Here is a 16,386-nt window from a genome sequence, read left to right as displayed (position 1 = left end):
TAAACAGACTGGTTAAGGGCAGACAGGACAAGCACACATACCCCAATCAAGGGGAAAAGCAGTAGCAGGTGGTAGTATCTGAAAGCAATGGACAAACAGGTTCACTTCTACCCCCTAGCCTAGAGGCAGCTCCACATGTGTAGCTATGGATGCTGGATACAAAGGCAAGCCACCAGCCTGAGGCTTTTTCATGCTGCAACAACAGCTCTTCTTGACCTCAGTTCTTCCTCATTCAATATGCATGCTTTGACACTCAGCTAACGCAGAAATGGGGCTTAAGGCCTGGCTTCTGGGCAGGCACGAAAGCCATAAGTTGTTCACACAACATAAAGGAGACTCACACAATGCATTAAATACTCAACTGCCTTTTCACAACAGGGGCGGTGGGTAGGCAGCAAGGTACATGTTTTGTAGCTCCAGACAATCAACTTCTGGCCACAGAAAGGGAGGCTCAACTGTTCATGGTATCTGCTGTTGTATAAGTGCCAAAGCTGAAGAACTTATCTGTCACTCACACACACAGAGATAAGAGATCTGGTAAGTTTTCCCATGGGTTTCACCTGCCCCCTTCTTTCAGTTCCATGAGAAAAATGCTTCACAGACAAAAATGTTTAAGTCTTAAGTTGCTTGAACACATTGCAGAGTTTATCTTGCCCTACTTACATGCCTAGTGATTGTCATTCAATTGCAGTGGATCTCTTGGCTCAGGTGGTGGATATCCTGAGCACATGTGAGTGGCAAGAACAGATAGGAAACTACAAAGGGCCAAAGTTAAGTTGCATTTAAAGAGCAGTTACATTTCCTGGGTTGGGGTGGAGTGGGGGAAGCTATTCCAAATTCATAACTGAGCTTTAGTCCCATTTAAGGATTACAAAGGATTGAAAAGGATTACAAAGCATTGTGTGAGAAAGGATTTTGGAGAGAATGAGCAAGGGCCCAGCAGGGCTTCCCATGATCAAAAATTAAAAGAAACACAGTTTAATTGTTGCCCTTATTGCTGATCAAAGATGCTAGAGAAGAGTTAAAAGATTGTTCTGTTATCTGCCTTTTATTTGATATTGAAACAAACTTATGAGTCAGCTTTATAAACTGTCTATGCATGGAAACAATGAGCTTTTTGGCAAGGAAGAAAAAAAGAGGAAGTAATTTCTCTTTCAAGCTTCATTACACAGATTCCCAGAGTGAGCCAAGGACTAGGGGTCCATTTAAAGCAGGCTGATTTCAAGTGATTTTTATTTATTTTTTGAGAAAAAGCAGAACTAGAAAGCCAAGAGCCAATGGAAAGAAATGCTGACTCCGGAATACCCCTGCTTGCCTTTCCTTGGAAGAACTGGGCAAGGAGAGGATCCCTTGGGAGAAAGCCTCTTGTGAAGCCAGAGGTGGGCTCTGCAGAACTCCCCGATCCAAGTCTAAAAGGGCAGACAAGGAAAGGCTCGTCATCCAGAACCCTGGCTCAGGGGCAGCCCTTCAACACCCATCAGCCCTAGCCAGCACAGCCAATGGACAAGGATGGTGGGAGTTGTAGTCCAACCATGCCCTGACACTCATATGATGAGGCCACCACACACAAAATGCTGGCAGGCAAACATTCACTAAAGCATTTGCATCAAATCCGCCACAAACTCTTGAAGGATTCAAGGACCCATTTTTGGTAAAGTGGCTACTTCTGAAGGGAGGAGCAGAACACACGTCAACAGCTCTGCCTAGAGCCAAGCAGTGTGAGTAGGGAGGGCTGAGGAGGCTTTGCCACTACAGAGATACATTCAAATGACGTTGAAGTGTTGTGGAAAGAACCGTTTTGCTTGCTGATGCTGCCGCCATCTCCTCCTCTCTCACCCACCCTCTGCTGAGTCAAAATGTCCAGAGAGCATGGAAGGGAAGGCCGGTCAGTCCACCCATTTCTGCCTTTGCTTTACTTGGAGACTTGGTGGATGGCATGGGCCAGGTAAGCCACGTTGCCAGAAGTGACTCCGGCGACAGAGATGCGGCCATCCTTGGTCATGTAGACAGAGAACTCCTTGGTGAGCCGCTCCACCTGGAAAGCAAAGCACAGGAAAGATGCTATTTCAGGAAGGGGTCACTCAGGCAGCTTCCCAAGGCCAGGCGCGTCTGTTTGCTACCACCTACTAGGGCCATCTTGCAACCTGGAGGACAGCGAAGCAACTTCCTAGAACTTCAAGTGAACGCTCTTCAGCAAACGGCAGCCCAGCCAGGCTGCTTGATACCTACTCAAGTCGGCTGCTGCCACATCTCACTTCAATGCAACTACCACTGTGCTTCATGTTTTTTAACAATCCCTTTCCACACCACCAGCCCAGCAGAGTGCTTTTTATCATCAATGGGGGATCCACATGCTGCCATTCCCAAAGTAGTAGCAGCTGCCGGCTTCCCACACAGCTCCCACTTCCAGCCCAGCCCCACTTCCCTCAGCCACCAATTAAATAATGGAAGACATTCTTCAGAGAATTAAGATGCAGCCACACTAATCATGTTCTGGCCTTTTCCTGGTGTGCATCGAAGACTAATTCTATACAGCTGTTGCGGTGTTTGAGGCACTTTGAGCCCATCTATGGGGTTGGGGGGGAACCACGCAAATCAAATGCCAGTACAAAATGGTTAGCAAGTTTGATTCAGGCTCATTCCTTCACCCACCTGTTCGGGTTTCAGTCCTGTGAAGCAGAACATGCCGATCTGGTCAGTGATGTGCTGCCAGTTATGAGGGGAGCCTTCTTTCTTCAGGTTTGCCACTAGCTGGGTGCGCATGCCAATGATTCGGTCAGCCATCCCCTTCACCTCTACCAGCCTGTGCCAGGGAAGGAGGCAAATGTGGAGTCAATACAAGGCGAGAGAAAGAGGAAGGTGGGGGTGGGGGAGCAGCCAAAGGAATAATCTAGGAGGCTAAACCATGCCTTGTGCCCTGATGGGGTTTATGTCCATGGAAAAGCATAAGAAGTTTGCACAGTCCTGCTTCCAAAACAGCTTTAAGAAACCCCAGGTTGGTTTTGTTTTTTGTTTCTTTAACCCAGCCACCTGCCTGCTACAGAAAGGAACAGCCACAGCCCTTCTGCCTTTGGTGCAGAGTTGGCATCAACCAAGAACAAGGTTGAGCAGACTAAGCTTGCTTAAAGTGTTGCCCTCCAATTTGAAGGATTCCTCTGGTTCGCTGTTGCAGCCCCACAATCTACTGTCCTTAAAAGCCATCCAGGGCTGGCTGTCCCCCTGCCCTCTTCTGTTCATCTGCTGACTGCACATAGTCAGCCTTTCAAGGACGCCTTACCATTCCTTTCGCAGGCCAGGGTTATTCAGGATGGTGGAGGCTATCCGAGCCCCATTAAGGGGAGGGTTGGAGTACATGGGGCGGATCAGAATCTTCAGCTGTGATTCCACTCTCTTGGCCTCATCGGAGTCATGGCAAACCACCGTGAAGGCCCCCACACGCTCCCCTGGAAAACAAAGACCAGAATGCAGTGCAGTTGTGTCTCCCTCTGTGGCTCTGCTCAGCCACACTGGTCTGGCTGTGCACTTGTGCTGTTGTTTGGTAGAGGCACACAAATGCCACCTGGATCTCTTCTTCTATCCCCTTCCTTGTCCAAGCCTTGCCTGTTCTTTTATCAGCCTCAGTCCTTCCTTCCAGCCCAGTCTCCTCTGCCTGAAAGAAGAAACCATCAGCCCTCTGGATGGCAGCTAGCTCAAACGCAGACTAAGAAACTAGAGCAGTGCAATCTGATTTTATAGCACCATGCCTGCACTGGAAGGATTGGGGATTTCTTTATCCCCAGATTTACTTTTTAAAAAGAGGGGGGTTGTTAACCCCTTGTGACTCAATAGAGAGGCACTCAGAAGGTAGATTCAAGGCTAAAGGGGCTTCTAGACAGGCAAGGAGCAGATCTCACCGCCCCAAACACTTCCCAGCCCCTAGAACTGCCCTCCTTGATGCTCCTATCATGTGGAGTCCCCAAAGACACGGTGTGGTTGCACAAAGAATGCACCTTCATACAAATTGGACAATTACAGAAATTCATGTTCTCTTGTGACAGAATTGTGACTCCACATCACAGCCACCTCTCTTCAATCATAAACAGAGTTCTTGGCTTGCTTTCTCTATTAAGAGCCTCACAAGCATTTCCCCAGTGCCACTGCCTTTCCATTTCTAACCTGGGACTAGGTCCAAAATGCAAACTCAAACAAACAGCAGGGCTTTCTCTTGCCTCTAGTCCTGCATAGACCTTTCACCCATATACTGGAAAGTGAAAGCAGCTAGCAAAGTGCTTAATCCCTTGAGCAGCTTTTCCCACCCACGGAGATGGCAACAGACCCTGGACTTAGGGGCTTACCATACAGGCCCATGTTCTTCGCATATGACTGGGACAGCACAACATTAATGCCTTGTTCAATGAAGTGGCGGACAGCCCAGGCGTCTTTGTTTATGTCACCGCTGGCAAAGCCTTGGTAGGCCATGTCGAAAAAGGTAAAGAGGTTCCTTTTCTGAAAAAGAACAGAGGCCAGCTCAGCTTAAAAATGACAGCACTCCTTCCTAAGGGCAGCTATGGTAAATGGAACAGGTCACACAGCAGAGGAGCATCACATCATACAGAAACAATGAGGTAACAACAACAATAATTGGGAGGCGGCAGTGCCCATTCAGACAGTTTTTTGATTTTCACAGGAGTTACACACATCTCTTGCCCAGCCGAGATCTCCTCCCAGGGTGTGTCCTTCCAAACAGGGAAGCAGACCCACTCCTTCTTCACACAGGGAAGTTCATCCTTCAGCTCTCTTGGTACCACAGCTCTCCTCACCTTCACTACTGCTGCCAGCTCCTTCCACTGCTCTGGCCGAGGGTCTACTCCAGTTGGGTTGTGAGCGCAGGCATGGAAGAGAACAATACTCTTTTCTGGGATTTTCTTTAATAAAAAGGGTGTGAGAAAAACGAGCCGTTACTCTTTGCTTAGTCCATTTATATACCAAGTGACCTCAAAGCAATCTCCATAGCGAATGGAACCATCATTAAAAGCCACGTGTCACAAAACAATGGACTATCAATAATAAAACTGCACAGACAACACACCCACCCACCCACCGAATAATAATAAACAGACTCAAGGCTCAAAACCCATCTAACAAGAGCCTCCAAAAGGCAGAGAAAAGCAGCAAAGTTTCACTAAGTGGCTGAACTCCTTAAAGTCATGACTATCCATGGCTCCAGAGGAAGGGAACTCCACAGCTGAGATACCTCTAGAGAGAAGGCCAATCACTATACAGTGAGCTACATCCATTGGTGGTATCATAAGCAGCCCCGTCCCCAGCCCAATCTCAGAGTTTGGGCTGGCTGGTATGAGAAGACGTGTTCCATCACATACAGCGTAACCAGAAGAATCTTCATCCGTAATGGATCGCAAGAATTGCGAGTTCCACTTCACAAGACAGAAAGTGGGCAGGTGTCTCTCTCCAACCCATGTTTGCATATCCACTCTTTTCATGATTCTGATAAAACAGGTTCTCTCCTATAACAGCTCCTTCCATGATGGTGTTGGGTTTGAAAGGTACTGCAAGACTTACTTTTGCAACCAACGTGGTTATTCTCTTAAGTTTAGATTCCCAAGACCTGTTACTCCAAAACATTTTACTATGAGGTATTGTCAGCAACTGTCAAAGTTTGGGATCATACCGGGCCTAATATCTAAACCCTCCTGGCTGTATCTTTCCTTGCTCACCATTCAAACAAGCCACGCCCAAACTCTCCATGACCTACACATCCCCATTAGCTCACCCTCAGCTGTCAACTTACAGAGATGTCATCCAAAGCTCCAGCAAAGTCAAAGCCACAGGTTTTGGGCTCATAGTACCGATAGCTTTGCAGTTGCAACCCAGCATCTCTGAAGATGGGGGTGTGATTCCCCCAGGATGGTTTGGGGAGGTACACGTCATGGCTGGACTTGAAGAACCGTTGCTGTATGAAGAAGAGGAGACAGGGTGTGTTTGAATCATAGTTTCAAAGCCAGAGACCACAGCTCCTTCAAGAGATGTGGAAAAACTGTATCCCACCATCTCCTCATGTTTATGTTGTTAGATTACAGAAGCACTTACCAAGAAGTTGGCACCAACTCTTAAAGATCCTGTTCCAGAAATTGTCTGCACAGTGACATACTGAAAGAACAATGAACAGGCATGTGAGACATCTCCAGACGACACACCCTCAAAATACAACAGGTAAACACTCCAATGATAGCTGGAGCTCAGTGTGCCTCATAATATTTTACAGGTGAAGCCCTTGAAACATGAATGTAAGGGCAAGAGAAAAAGACAGCTGTGTGCAATATTGGTCAACAATCCTACCTGCCCAAGAACTGAAAGAGAAAGTGTAACAAGGAGAAATAAAGCATTTCTCAATGCTTGCAAAGGCAACACTATCTGTTAAGATTGAAGCACATGCCAACACTTGAACAACGAGAAAACATTTATTCCAGTGGCTCATCTGAGTGATATACTCAAAAGAGCCTTCCTCTTAGCTGGCTTTTCCCAGCAGCAAGGAAGTTCAAACTCTGTTCATATCTAAGCATTTAAACTGACCCAGTTTTTATTATTTATTCCAATAGCATTTTTTTTTAATTCTTGAAAAATTTGGACTCCTTAGGCATGTCCAAAGGAAAAGGTAAGTTGGGGCCAAAACAACACAGAGGACCCACAGAAATATGGATCCTAGGCAAGGAAATTTTGGCACAGACTGGCTCTCTTTTTGGTTTCAGAAGACACAACACACATCTAACATGTTCACAGTCATGAGATTAGAATCTTGCTTTAAAGGAAGGAGTCAAATTCTGGACTAGGATCCATCATAGACTCTAGAATAAAATGTGGTGTTGCTTGCATTTCCAGATCCTTACAGTAACTCTAAAATGAACCCCACTGACCTAATCACAGGGGACATCTGTTCTCATGTGCTACAAGTTTCTTTGGCACTGACTTTTCAAACCGTATTTTGAGGAACCCTGCAGTTCCCCAGAATGTTATCGGGCATTCCTCAATGAGAAAGGTCAGAAGTGAAACAGGATGGAATTGGGCTATGATCCATGAGAACACTACATTTGCAAGGGTGATGGTGAGACCCAGCCAGTGTTCTACGTTAACAAACTGCCCATCTTGGAATCCTGCGCAGTGGGTACTCAGCATATGTCAATCTGGAAAAGGTTCCCTATAGGTGAAAAGTGTCAAGGCCCCCAGTGCAGGAATCCATTACTTGAATACAGTATTAATGAATGCACTTGATAACCTTGGCTCCTTACCCGGCCACTCTGAATAACCTCATGTGTCTCTCCCAAAGCCAGCTCAGCTGACGCCTTGTTGAACTCTGCCAGGCCAGCAATTGGCAAGTATTCCTTGTCCAACTTCTTTGCAGCTATCTCGGCTTCTGCCTAGAGAGAACAGATTGCATTTTCTTATTTGTTTCCTCCATAGGTTAAGAGGAGAGGCAACTTCCATTCACCTAATTTATCACTCCTAGATTACACACTCAAATAACTAAAGGGACACGAGCGCACATCCCTTTGCAGGATTATCCTTGTTTCACAGAAAGAACTGACAAGTGACTTAAGTGGGAACCCAGGAGCTTTAGCAAAGCTACTCAACATCTAGCATCAAGAGCCCCCAACCCATTCCTAATTCATCTACTCAGATCCGCCTTTGTTGCTCCTTCAATATCTTTGCAGATGCTGTCTCCATACCACTCCTCCCAGCTGCCACTGCTTGCTTGCTCCTTAGATTCCCAATGCAGAAAAGGCCAAGCAGCTGCAAATTCTCTCCAACCCCCGCTTCAGTCTCAACCCTTCCCTTTTATGCTTGTGGCCGCTATATGGCCTCTTGGCCTGCACAACACAAGACTCAATTCCTACCTAAATAGTTCAGTTCGCCTATTGCCACCCTCCAGCTACTTCACAAAGCCATCGTTTTGTGTCTCCCCACCACCACGAAGACACATGGCCACACTGGGATGGTTCCAAACGCATCTCAGGCAGCTACTGGATGGAGAAGAGATCTGGCTCTTTGTTTTGTTCAGACATCTGAAAGGAGTAGGAAGCAGCTAAGCTGCTCACACAACCCTAGCTGCTAGAACCTGGCTCCCATGGCTGCCCATAGGCACGTCCGGCAGCCACACACAGCCACATCTACACAATCCCACACATGCCCTTAATGTGTGGGAGCTGGCGCTTTTGCTTACTTTGCGGACACAGTTCAAGACGTATGGCTTCCCATTGTCATCTCGGTAAGCCCCGACTCCCAGGTTCATCTTCTTGCTGCTGGTATCTCGCTTGAAGGCTTCAGTCACTCCCAGAATAGGATCAGGGGGTCCCATCTCCACATTAGCCCACCAGGAGCTGCAACATCAATGCAAAGTGTTTGTTTCTGTTCAGAGCTCCATTCCCTTACAGGGAAATGAGGCATGGTCAGTCAAGTCTGTCCACTTAGCTGCTGACTAGAAGACATTTGCAGCCATACTGTGATTCAAATGTCTTCCATGAAACTGGTTTCTTGTTCTTTTTACCATGTAAAAATGACTCTACATATAAGCTGTTTTGGATGAGACCCAAGCAAATTCACACACTTCAGATCTTGTGCCTCATTTACATTGTATGAGTGTGCTTAACCTATTTCTGTATTACATTTATCAAATATTTCAAGGCAGTTTACATAAATAAATAAATAATCCTCAGAACAGCTAGTGGATAAAAGCTCAATTAAGTCTTTAAAAGTATTTTTTAAAGGTAGTAAAAATGTTTTTAAAAGCCTAGGTGAATAATTGATTTTTTTTCTGCTAGTGATTGAAGAAGAGTGTTGCTAAGATGCCCTCCTTGTTCAGGACGGGCTGGTGAGGGAGAATGTGTTGTGACATGTTCCTCTCTATCTGAATTTCATTGTGAAAAATGGAGACGCCTCACACAAAATGGAGGCATGTTAAGGCATTTATGTGAGGCTGCTCTGCTGGGATTTGCTCTGAATAGGATCTCCTGACCTCTTGCCAACTGGCACGCTCAGAGCCTTGGTCCAGATGTTCCTTGTCCTGGTTGCTGCTATTTAGGATTAGGCTGGCTCTTTTTGTCAGCTGTGCTGCTCCTGGTATCTGCTCTTCACCTGAAGCTCTTGCTCAGAGAGATGTATTTCGTTGTACATTCCAACTGCTACTGCCTGAGAGCGCCCCCCCCAACCCAAAATTGTGGGCAGCTGGTTGCGAGGAAAAAAAATCAAACCCCAAAGCAAGCCTGGCATGCAGAACTGGGCAAAGCTGTCCTTGTTGGTGAGAACAGTTGCAATTATATGTTGTAATAGGAGGGTATGAAAGGTGTGTCTAAGCACATGCTAACTGAGCATAAGGCACAGACTTCACTAGTAACTGCTAGTAACTGAATAACATACCTGTTCACTCAGGCCTTTCATAAATTATACCAGATTTTACTGTTTCTTGGATATGGCAGCCATAGTTTTTTATAATGGTGTTTAATGTGTTTTAATGGATAATCTTAAGTTATCATGTTGTATGCCAACTTGATAACTTTGTAAAGGTATTATGTAAATGATTTTAATAATTCATGAGGGATACACATTTTTTAAAAATGTAGAGGGCTTCATTTTCCATTGCATTAAGTATCTGTGCCTTATTCTCACATTATTAAGTAGGTGTCCTTTAGTGCTGAAGAAGCCTCCTGTTCACTAATACTCCTTTACAACTACCATGCTTCTGGGCCTGTAGCCCACGGCCCACATTTGGCACCCCTTGACCCTCCCCTTCACAGCCCCTGACCCTTTTCTGTGGGGGACACCCAAGCAGCCCCCCTTCAGGCCTCTCTTGCCTACTACCTGACCCCTTTTCACTCCCCACAGCCCCCCCATTCATCTTCTTCATTGCCCCCTGGTAGAGCCCCATGTTGGGCAAGATTCCTGCACTGCAGGGGGTTGGACTAGATGACCCTTGTGGTCCCTTCCAACTCTATGATTCTATGTCATAGCACAGTGTTAAGACTGCCATTTAGACCCATGAGAACAAAACAGCACAAGCACTCACTGTTACTGCTTTCTTGGCATGCAAATATTCCTGATCTTCCTGCAGCCACTAAGGGCTCACCCATACTGTACTTCTGTTTGCCCCACTGCTTTCCCAGGATCTAGTGCTAGACTGGAACAAACAGCAATAAGGTTTTCAGTGACTGTCGTTTGTTCTGATTTTCTGGGGGGAAGTAGCAGAGCAAAGACAAATCTACTTGAGATCCATGGTTGGATGCTGCACAAACAGGTTGCGGACTAGATCGGCCATTGGCCTGATCCAGCAGACTATTCTTATGTTATGTCCAAGTGAAGGCCACTAGAAATAGCCTCAGTGGTGTGGCTGCAGCCCTTCTACATGAAGTAAGTGTAAATGCATAAGTGATTCGGCTGGGATATTTTTATGTTCTTGTTTTGAGTGAAACCATAAAACTATTGCTGTGGGAGGGAACATGCCTGCTGCAAAGAGGTATGTGTGTTTTTAAAAGGGTGAGATTACTGACTACACAGCCATGCCACAGCTTGAACACACATACCCCTGCTGCTGTTCTATTAAACAGAAAGGAAGACGTACCTCAGTCGCAAGCATCTTAAAAGATAATTTCAAGAATTAAAGGTATCACTGGCTATGTTACAGCCAAATCTTCTTAAGGATGTTAAAGGACAAATAGGCAAAGATTATGTTGCTATCATGGTGGTATAAGTGTCAAGGGTGAAAGTTCCCAAAGTGGAGCTGGGATTTTCTTTTCTGCCCTTGAGTGCATCGCTTTAAGCTTGCTTAGGCTGCCATTTTAACACCTATTCACCCTTCTGGAGCTCATCAGACCCCCCCCCCTTTCTTTTTACCACCCTGAACCATCAGGTATCATTACTAACAATATCATCTATACCAATAAAAGGGTCATCAGAGGAGAAAGATTTCCAACTGCATGGCCATAAATAAGATAATAGACACGTGTTGAAATCAAAAGTGCAGAGTCAATTCAAAACTTCAAAGGGGTGGGTGGTGGGTGGGAAGAGAGGAGTTAATGCAGTTTCAGTTGCCAGAATCTCTCCGGGCCAGATGAACTTGGAACTTTGGCGCATGGGATAAGGCAACCAAAGCACATTCCTAACCAGGGACGTCCCAGTGAATCCAACGGGGCTTACTCCCAGGTAAATGTGGGCAGAATTGTAGCTGGTGTATTACATACACACAGGCCTGGACAGTAGCGGGGTTTTTTGGTGTGTGTGTGTGGTTTTTTTTTGTTTTTTTGTTTTTTTTTTTTTTTTTTTGGCAGTCTCTGTCCCTTCCCACCGCCCTCCAAACCCTCTCCAAGGGCACTCAAGTCCAAGGCCAACGCCACCGTCTTCCAGCCAATCCGAGGAAGCCCCTGTGTTCCCGCCCTTCATCGCAGCCAATCAAGGCCGCGGACCATCTCCCCAGCCGGCCGCGTGCACCAAACGCGAGCGACGGGCCCCGCCAAAGGACATAAAGGTGGAGGGGGGGCTCTCCCCTCCAAATCGCCTTTTCGCGCATTCAACACTGGCCGGGCCAATGCCCTGACCCGCCAACTGCCTCTCTCGTCCAACACGCCGGGGTTTCCGGCCCTCAGGCGTGGCCTGGCCCCATTCACACACGTTCCCGTCCTGACACGAGTCGACAGCGTCCGCACGCGACGCAGCCTCGAGCTGCCTTCGAGGGCGCTCTGGCAGCGCGACACGTGTCGGGTCGGAGAGGTGCATGGATGTAGCCAGTCGAGGCCTTCCCGCCCCGCGGCGCGCGTTACCTGGCTCGGGCAGCGAGGGAGGCCAAGCAGGGCGGCGGGAGGAGTAGGAGGCGGCTGCCGGTGGCGGCGGAGTGAAGGAGCGCCATGGCGGAGTGGGCGGAATGGAGAGGAACCTGCGACGGTAGCGCTTGCAGCTGCTGCCTTGGCCTGGAGGAAGCCGGAAGGAGGCGGAGTCCGACGAGGGAGGGAAGGAGGGCGGTGCTGGCTCGCTGTGGGGCGGGCCTGGGCCTCGAGACTCGAGGAAAGGGAAGGCCGCTTTGCTTGTCCCCGCCTTGAGGCTGAAAGAGGAGCCGCAGGGAAGGGCAGCCAGCTCGCCAACAACAAAATATTTTATTATTTTACAGATGTAGTTGGTGGGCTTCATGAGACAGGCACTGCAGGAGCGGAAAACAGATCGCACAGACTTATGCCAACTGGCGCACAATATGTTCACACAATATTTTTCCTTCCCAAACTATATCTCCTATGTCGTCCAAGTGGCAGCTTCTATCAATGATGACATTTCTATGGGAGTCTATTCCAATGACAGGGTAAACTACTCTCTAAAATACAGTGAGAAGTTCAGATGGACCAGTCCAATGGGGTGTTTTTAAAAAATAAATTTTTATTAAAGATTTCTTAGTTTTCAAAAATACGTGCATTGTCTCTTTTTTCCAATTGCGTTTTCTACAGATCCATTTCATTTGTTGTGAGACATTTGCATTGCATGTAGTATTAGCTTAGGGGAAAGAGGAGAATGGTGAGTAGGGTGGGGTTGGGTGGTTATGCACCTGTTCTTCTACTTAGTGTATATGTGTGGGGTTTTGTGTCAGCATAACTTGTATGAGTTATTATTCGCTTGCTGTATTTCCTTGATGGTGAGAGAGGTTGGGGATGACCTAGGTTGTGGGTGGTTGTCTTTGGTTTTGACTATCACATGTTAGCTGCCAGGTGTCCAGCAATCCCACCTGCTTTGAATACCTCTTTATTTTAAAGTGTAAGCATCATATGTGTATAATCATTTGGTTTTTCATCATTTGGTCAGAGGACCTCCTGTATATTAATAAGTGGTCAAGGAGATGCATTGAAGAGTGACAGTTGATCCCAAAACTTCTACCAATATTTAGTCATCTTAAATTCATTTCCTTTTTGCTCTGAAAGCATCGAAGAATTACCGTAGCTCTCAAATTTGTCGCTAGGTGGCATTGTACACTAGCTTTGTTGCATCTGATATAGAATCACTGAATTGTCAAATTGGAAGGAACCAAGAGGGCATGGGCGTAGCCAAGAGGGGGTAGCTGTCCCCCCTAAATCATGCAAATCTGAGGTTCTGCCACACTAACAAAAGCCTGCACCCTCCAACAAAAATCCTGGCTATGCCCATGCACGAGGGTCATGTAGTCCACCCCCTGCAATGCAGGAATCTTTAGCCCAATGGACTCAAACCCACGACTCTGAAATTCAGTCTTATACTCCACTGACTCTGGTGTAAATATGGAGTCACTGGCCCAGTTCCTCAGCTCCCGAAGTCATGTCCTCAAACTACAATGATGAAAACAATTGTTAAGTGTGTGATCAGCAGTTGAACTTTTAGGTGCTCTGCTCCCCAGTTGTGGAAGGAATTCATTTTACATTTAGTAGCGACAGCTAAATATTTAATAGCAACCAGATAAATATAGAAACCAAATGCACATCTATGCTAGAATGGTTCAGTCAGTTATGGGAAATGTTAGTTCTTGATAAAAGGTTGCTACACAAATCAAAAGAAGTATAAGCACCAAAGGAATTATTCACTGTGAGGCAGAGTGAAGATGCAGCCTCAGAGGGCAGTTGTTATAGGGCAGAGCTGTGTGTGTGTCATGGGACCAGACCTGCACCTCTGAGCAAGTCTACTGCCCTCAGGATCTGCCCTGTTACCTGCAGCAGTTGAATAATCTGGTTTAATTTCTGACTTTGTATTTTTCTAGGGGGGGGGGGCATATAGCTCAGTGGCAGAGCATATTCTTTGGATGCAGAAGCTCCCAGGTTCAATCCTCACTGGCATCTCCACACAGGGCAAGACTTTTCTCTGGCTGAAAGAATGAAGAGCTGTTGCCAGTCAGTGAATACTGAGCTAGATGGTCCAATGGTCTGACTCAGTATAAAGGAAGGTTACCAGATTTTTTTCAATGAATCTGGGGACACTTTTCAACTTCAATGGATTTTGTCAGGGGACTGATTTGTAAATCCGGGGACGGATGTTTGGTAACCTTAGTATAACGCAGCTTCCTATGTCCCTGTGGATGTGTGTGTGGTGTGGGGGAAGTGAAGAGACCACCTTGTCCTTGCCTTAGGCTGTAAAATGTCTTGGCCCAGTCATGTGTATAAATCTCAGATATATTCATACTTTTAGAAAAAAATGTGGTTAACATTTATTAACTATACACATAAGAAAAATGTGTATAGCAGACCTAAATGGTTGGCATCTGTTTTGTTTGAACTATTTATTGATTTTTATTTAGAGCAACCCTTATTGTAGCTCTCAGCTGCTTTAAGACTATCTTTTTGGCTGCCACACAGGGTAATGAAGACCGCATCGCATTCTTCCCCCAAAGCACAAATCTTCCACTGTGGTCAATCAAGGCTGAGCCCAATGAGAGGCTACCAAAGGCTCCCTGCCTTTAAAGATTTGTTTAATAGCCTCTCAAAAGAGACAGGCCCTGGGGGCGAATCCCAGAGCCCACTAATTAAGAGGTCCAGCACTAATGGGGGCGAATGCTCTAGTTTCAAGAACAACAACAAAATTCCAGCTGCATTCAGAGATGCGCCAAGGGAAAACATCTATTGTTGGTGCTTCTGGGTGGATTCAATGCACCCTGTACTGTGGAATAGTCAGGTGGTCTTGGTGCGCCTGTTCACACCTGTCCTAATTTAGCCTCAGCATAGATTGCAATTTGCTGCAATTAAGACTAGCCCAGCAGATGTTGTCTGTCTGATCTTGTTTTGTCTCCCATTGGACATCAGAGCCTCCTTGTGTTCTACAGATATTTTGCTAGAAGCCATCTGCTGGCTAACTTGGCAATTAGAGGAAACAATGCTGAGTGCCCTGAACTTCGATCTTATCAAGATGGAAATGTCAGCTGCTCTTTAAAAATATGACATTCATTACCAAGCATGTTTCCCTCCCCACCCCCTTCCACTAGCTTTGGAAAGACCATTGAATATGTACAGAGAGTTTCTATGAAAGACTTCACTGTCAATGCCCCATCTGTACAGAGGGCTCAGGGCATAGTGGGGAGGGTCAGCCATCCACCTCTACTGATCTTCACTCACATCTGTTCCTATTCCTTGTTTCCAGTTATAACAATTCGCAATACTAAAAAATCTAGTTTGTTCTTATTAGCAGTTAGGAACATATAAGGTAAAAATGGCAAAGGACCCCTGGACTGTTCAGTCAAAGGTGACTATGGGGTTGCGGTGCTCATCTCACTTTCAGGCCGAGGGAGCTGGCGTTGGTCCACAGATAGTTTTCCGGGTCATGTGGTCAGCATGACTAAACCGCTTCTGGTGCAATGGAACACTGTGACTCAATTTACCTTCCTGCCGCAGTGGTACCTATTTATCTACTTGCACTGGCGTGCTTTTGAACTGCTAGGTTGGCAGGAGCTGGGACTGAGCAACGGGAGCTCACCCAGTCGCGAGGATTCGAACCGTCGCACTTCCGATTGGCAAGTCCAACAGGCTCAGTGGTTTAGAGTAGACCACAGCGCCACCCGCGTCCCTAAGTTAGAAATATATGCACACAAGTGGAATGGGTGAAATGGATTGGGGTCTAAACTCCACATTTGGGGGATGGAAGGAAATGATCCAGTGTGCTTATCCAGCCATGCCTTCACTTCCCCACCAAGGGTTGTTCCGTATTGGTATGCCAGGTCATCCCAGAGTGTCCATGCACATGTGGGTGTCACAGATTAGATTTTTCCATGTGTGCTTTTATGCACATTCATTCACACATGCCAGCTTTCAATTGAACTCTGCCTCAGTCTTTCCTACCCACACTAGTGGGTGGTGCTTGATGAGTTCTGTTGTCCCCTCCCATCTATTAGTACTTCCTCTATCCACCCTGAGTTCTGGAAGCCTGAGGTTCATTGTGAGCATGCTTACAGACATCGGTTTACGTGTGCGTCTGTGCGCACGCGGCCATTAAAAAAAATTAAATACAAATTTTCTGGTATATCAGACTTGCATAAAACAGCACATTAATTTTCTTTATTTTAATGTGTTGTGCCACTCCCAGCAGGAGCCCATCAATGGAAGTAGGAATGTAGGGGGTAGCACACAGAAAAACGCCACTAAACACATTTAAAAAACCCAGTCCTGCCTCAACAAGGTGCTTCACAGAATCTTAGAGCTGGAAGGGATCCAAGGGTCCAAACTCCACCCCCCCAGCAGGAATCTCAGCTAAAGCATCCATGGCAGATGGCCATCCAACCTCTGCTTAAAAACCTTTCAGTATGTCCAGAATTGGGTAACATGTGATATTATGTTGAATTCCCAACCCTGCCCCCCTTGCCACATTATCTGCAGATCAGGAAATCCAGATTAAATGGGGGGGGGGAGTGTGGGC

The 16,386-nt window shown here is 46.5% G+C and overlaps 1 protein-coding gene and 1 long non-coding RNA gene across 2 annotated transcripts; one reads left to right on the top strand and one right to left on the bottom strand.

The window, feature by feature from the left end:
• Positions 1-1,029: 1,029 nt before the first annotated feature.
• On the bottom strand, positions 1,030-11,970 carry GOT2 (glutamic-oxaloacetic transaminase 2). The gene is made up of 10 exons (XM_081872310.1): positions 11,802-11,970; positions 8,216-8,372; positions 7,284-7,412; positions 6,088-6,147; positions 5,789-5,950; positions 4,800-4,904; positions 4,335-4,485; positions 3,278-3,443; positions 2,653-2,803; positions 1,030-2,035 (listed from the first exon to the last, which is right to left on the bottom strand). Exons 1-10 carry the CDS (start codon positions 11,885-11,887, stop codon positions 1,913-1,915), a joined length of 1,290 nt encoding a protein of 429 aa, XP_081728436.1. The 5' UTR covers positions 11,888-11,970; the 3' UTR covers positions 1,030-1,912.
• Positions 11,287-12,433, top strand: LOC309347623. The gene is made up of 2 exons (XR_014158998.1): positions 11,287-11,761; positions 12,146-12,433. It is a non-coding gene; the product is annotated as an uncharacterized lncRNA (long non-coding RNA).
• Positions 12,434-16,386: the final 3,953 nt, after the last annotated feature.

Source organism: Podarcis erhardii (genome assembly GCF_964252035.2).
Source record: "Podarcis erhardii genome assembly, chromosome: 7".
NCBI lineage: Eukaryota > Metazoa > Chordata > Lepidosauria > Squamata > Lacertidae > Podarcis > Podarcis erhardii.
The sequence above is the reverse complement of the archived record's forward strand: the minus strand, read 5'-3'. Positions and strand labels throughout refer to the sequence as shown.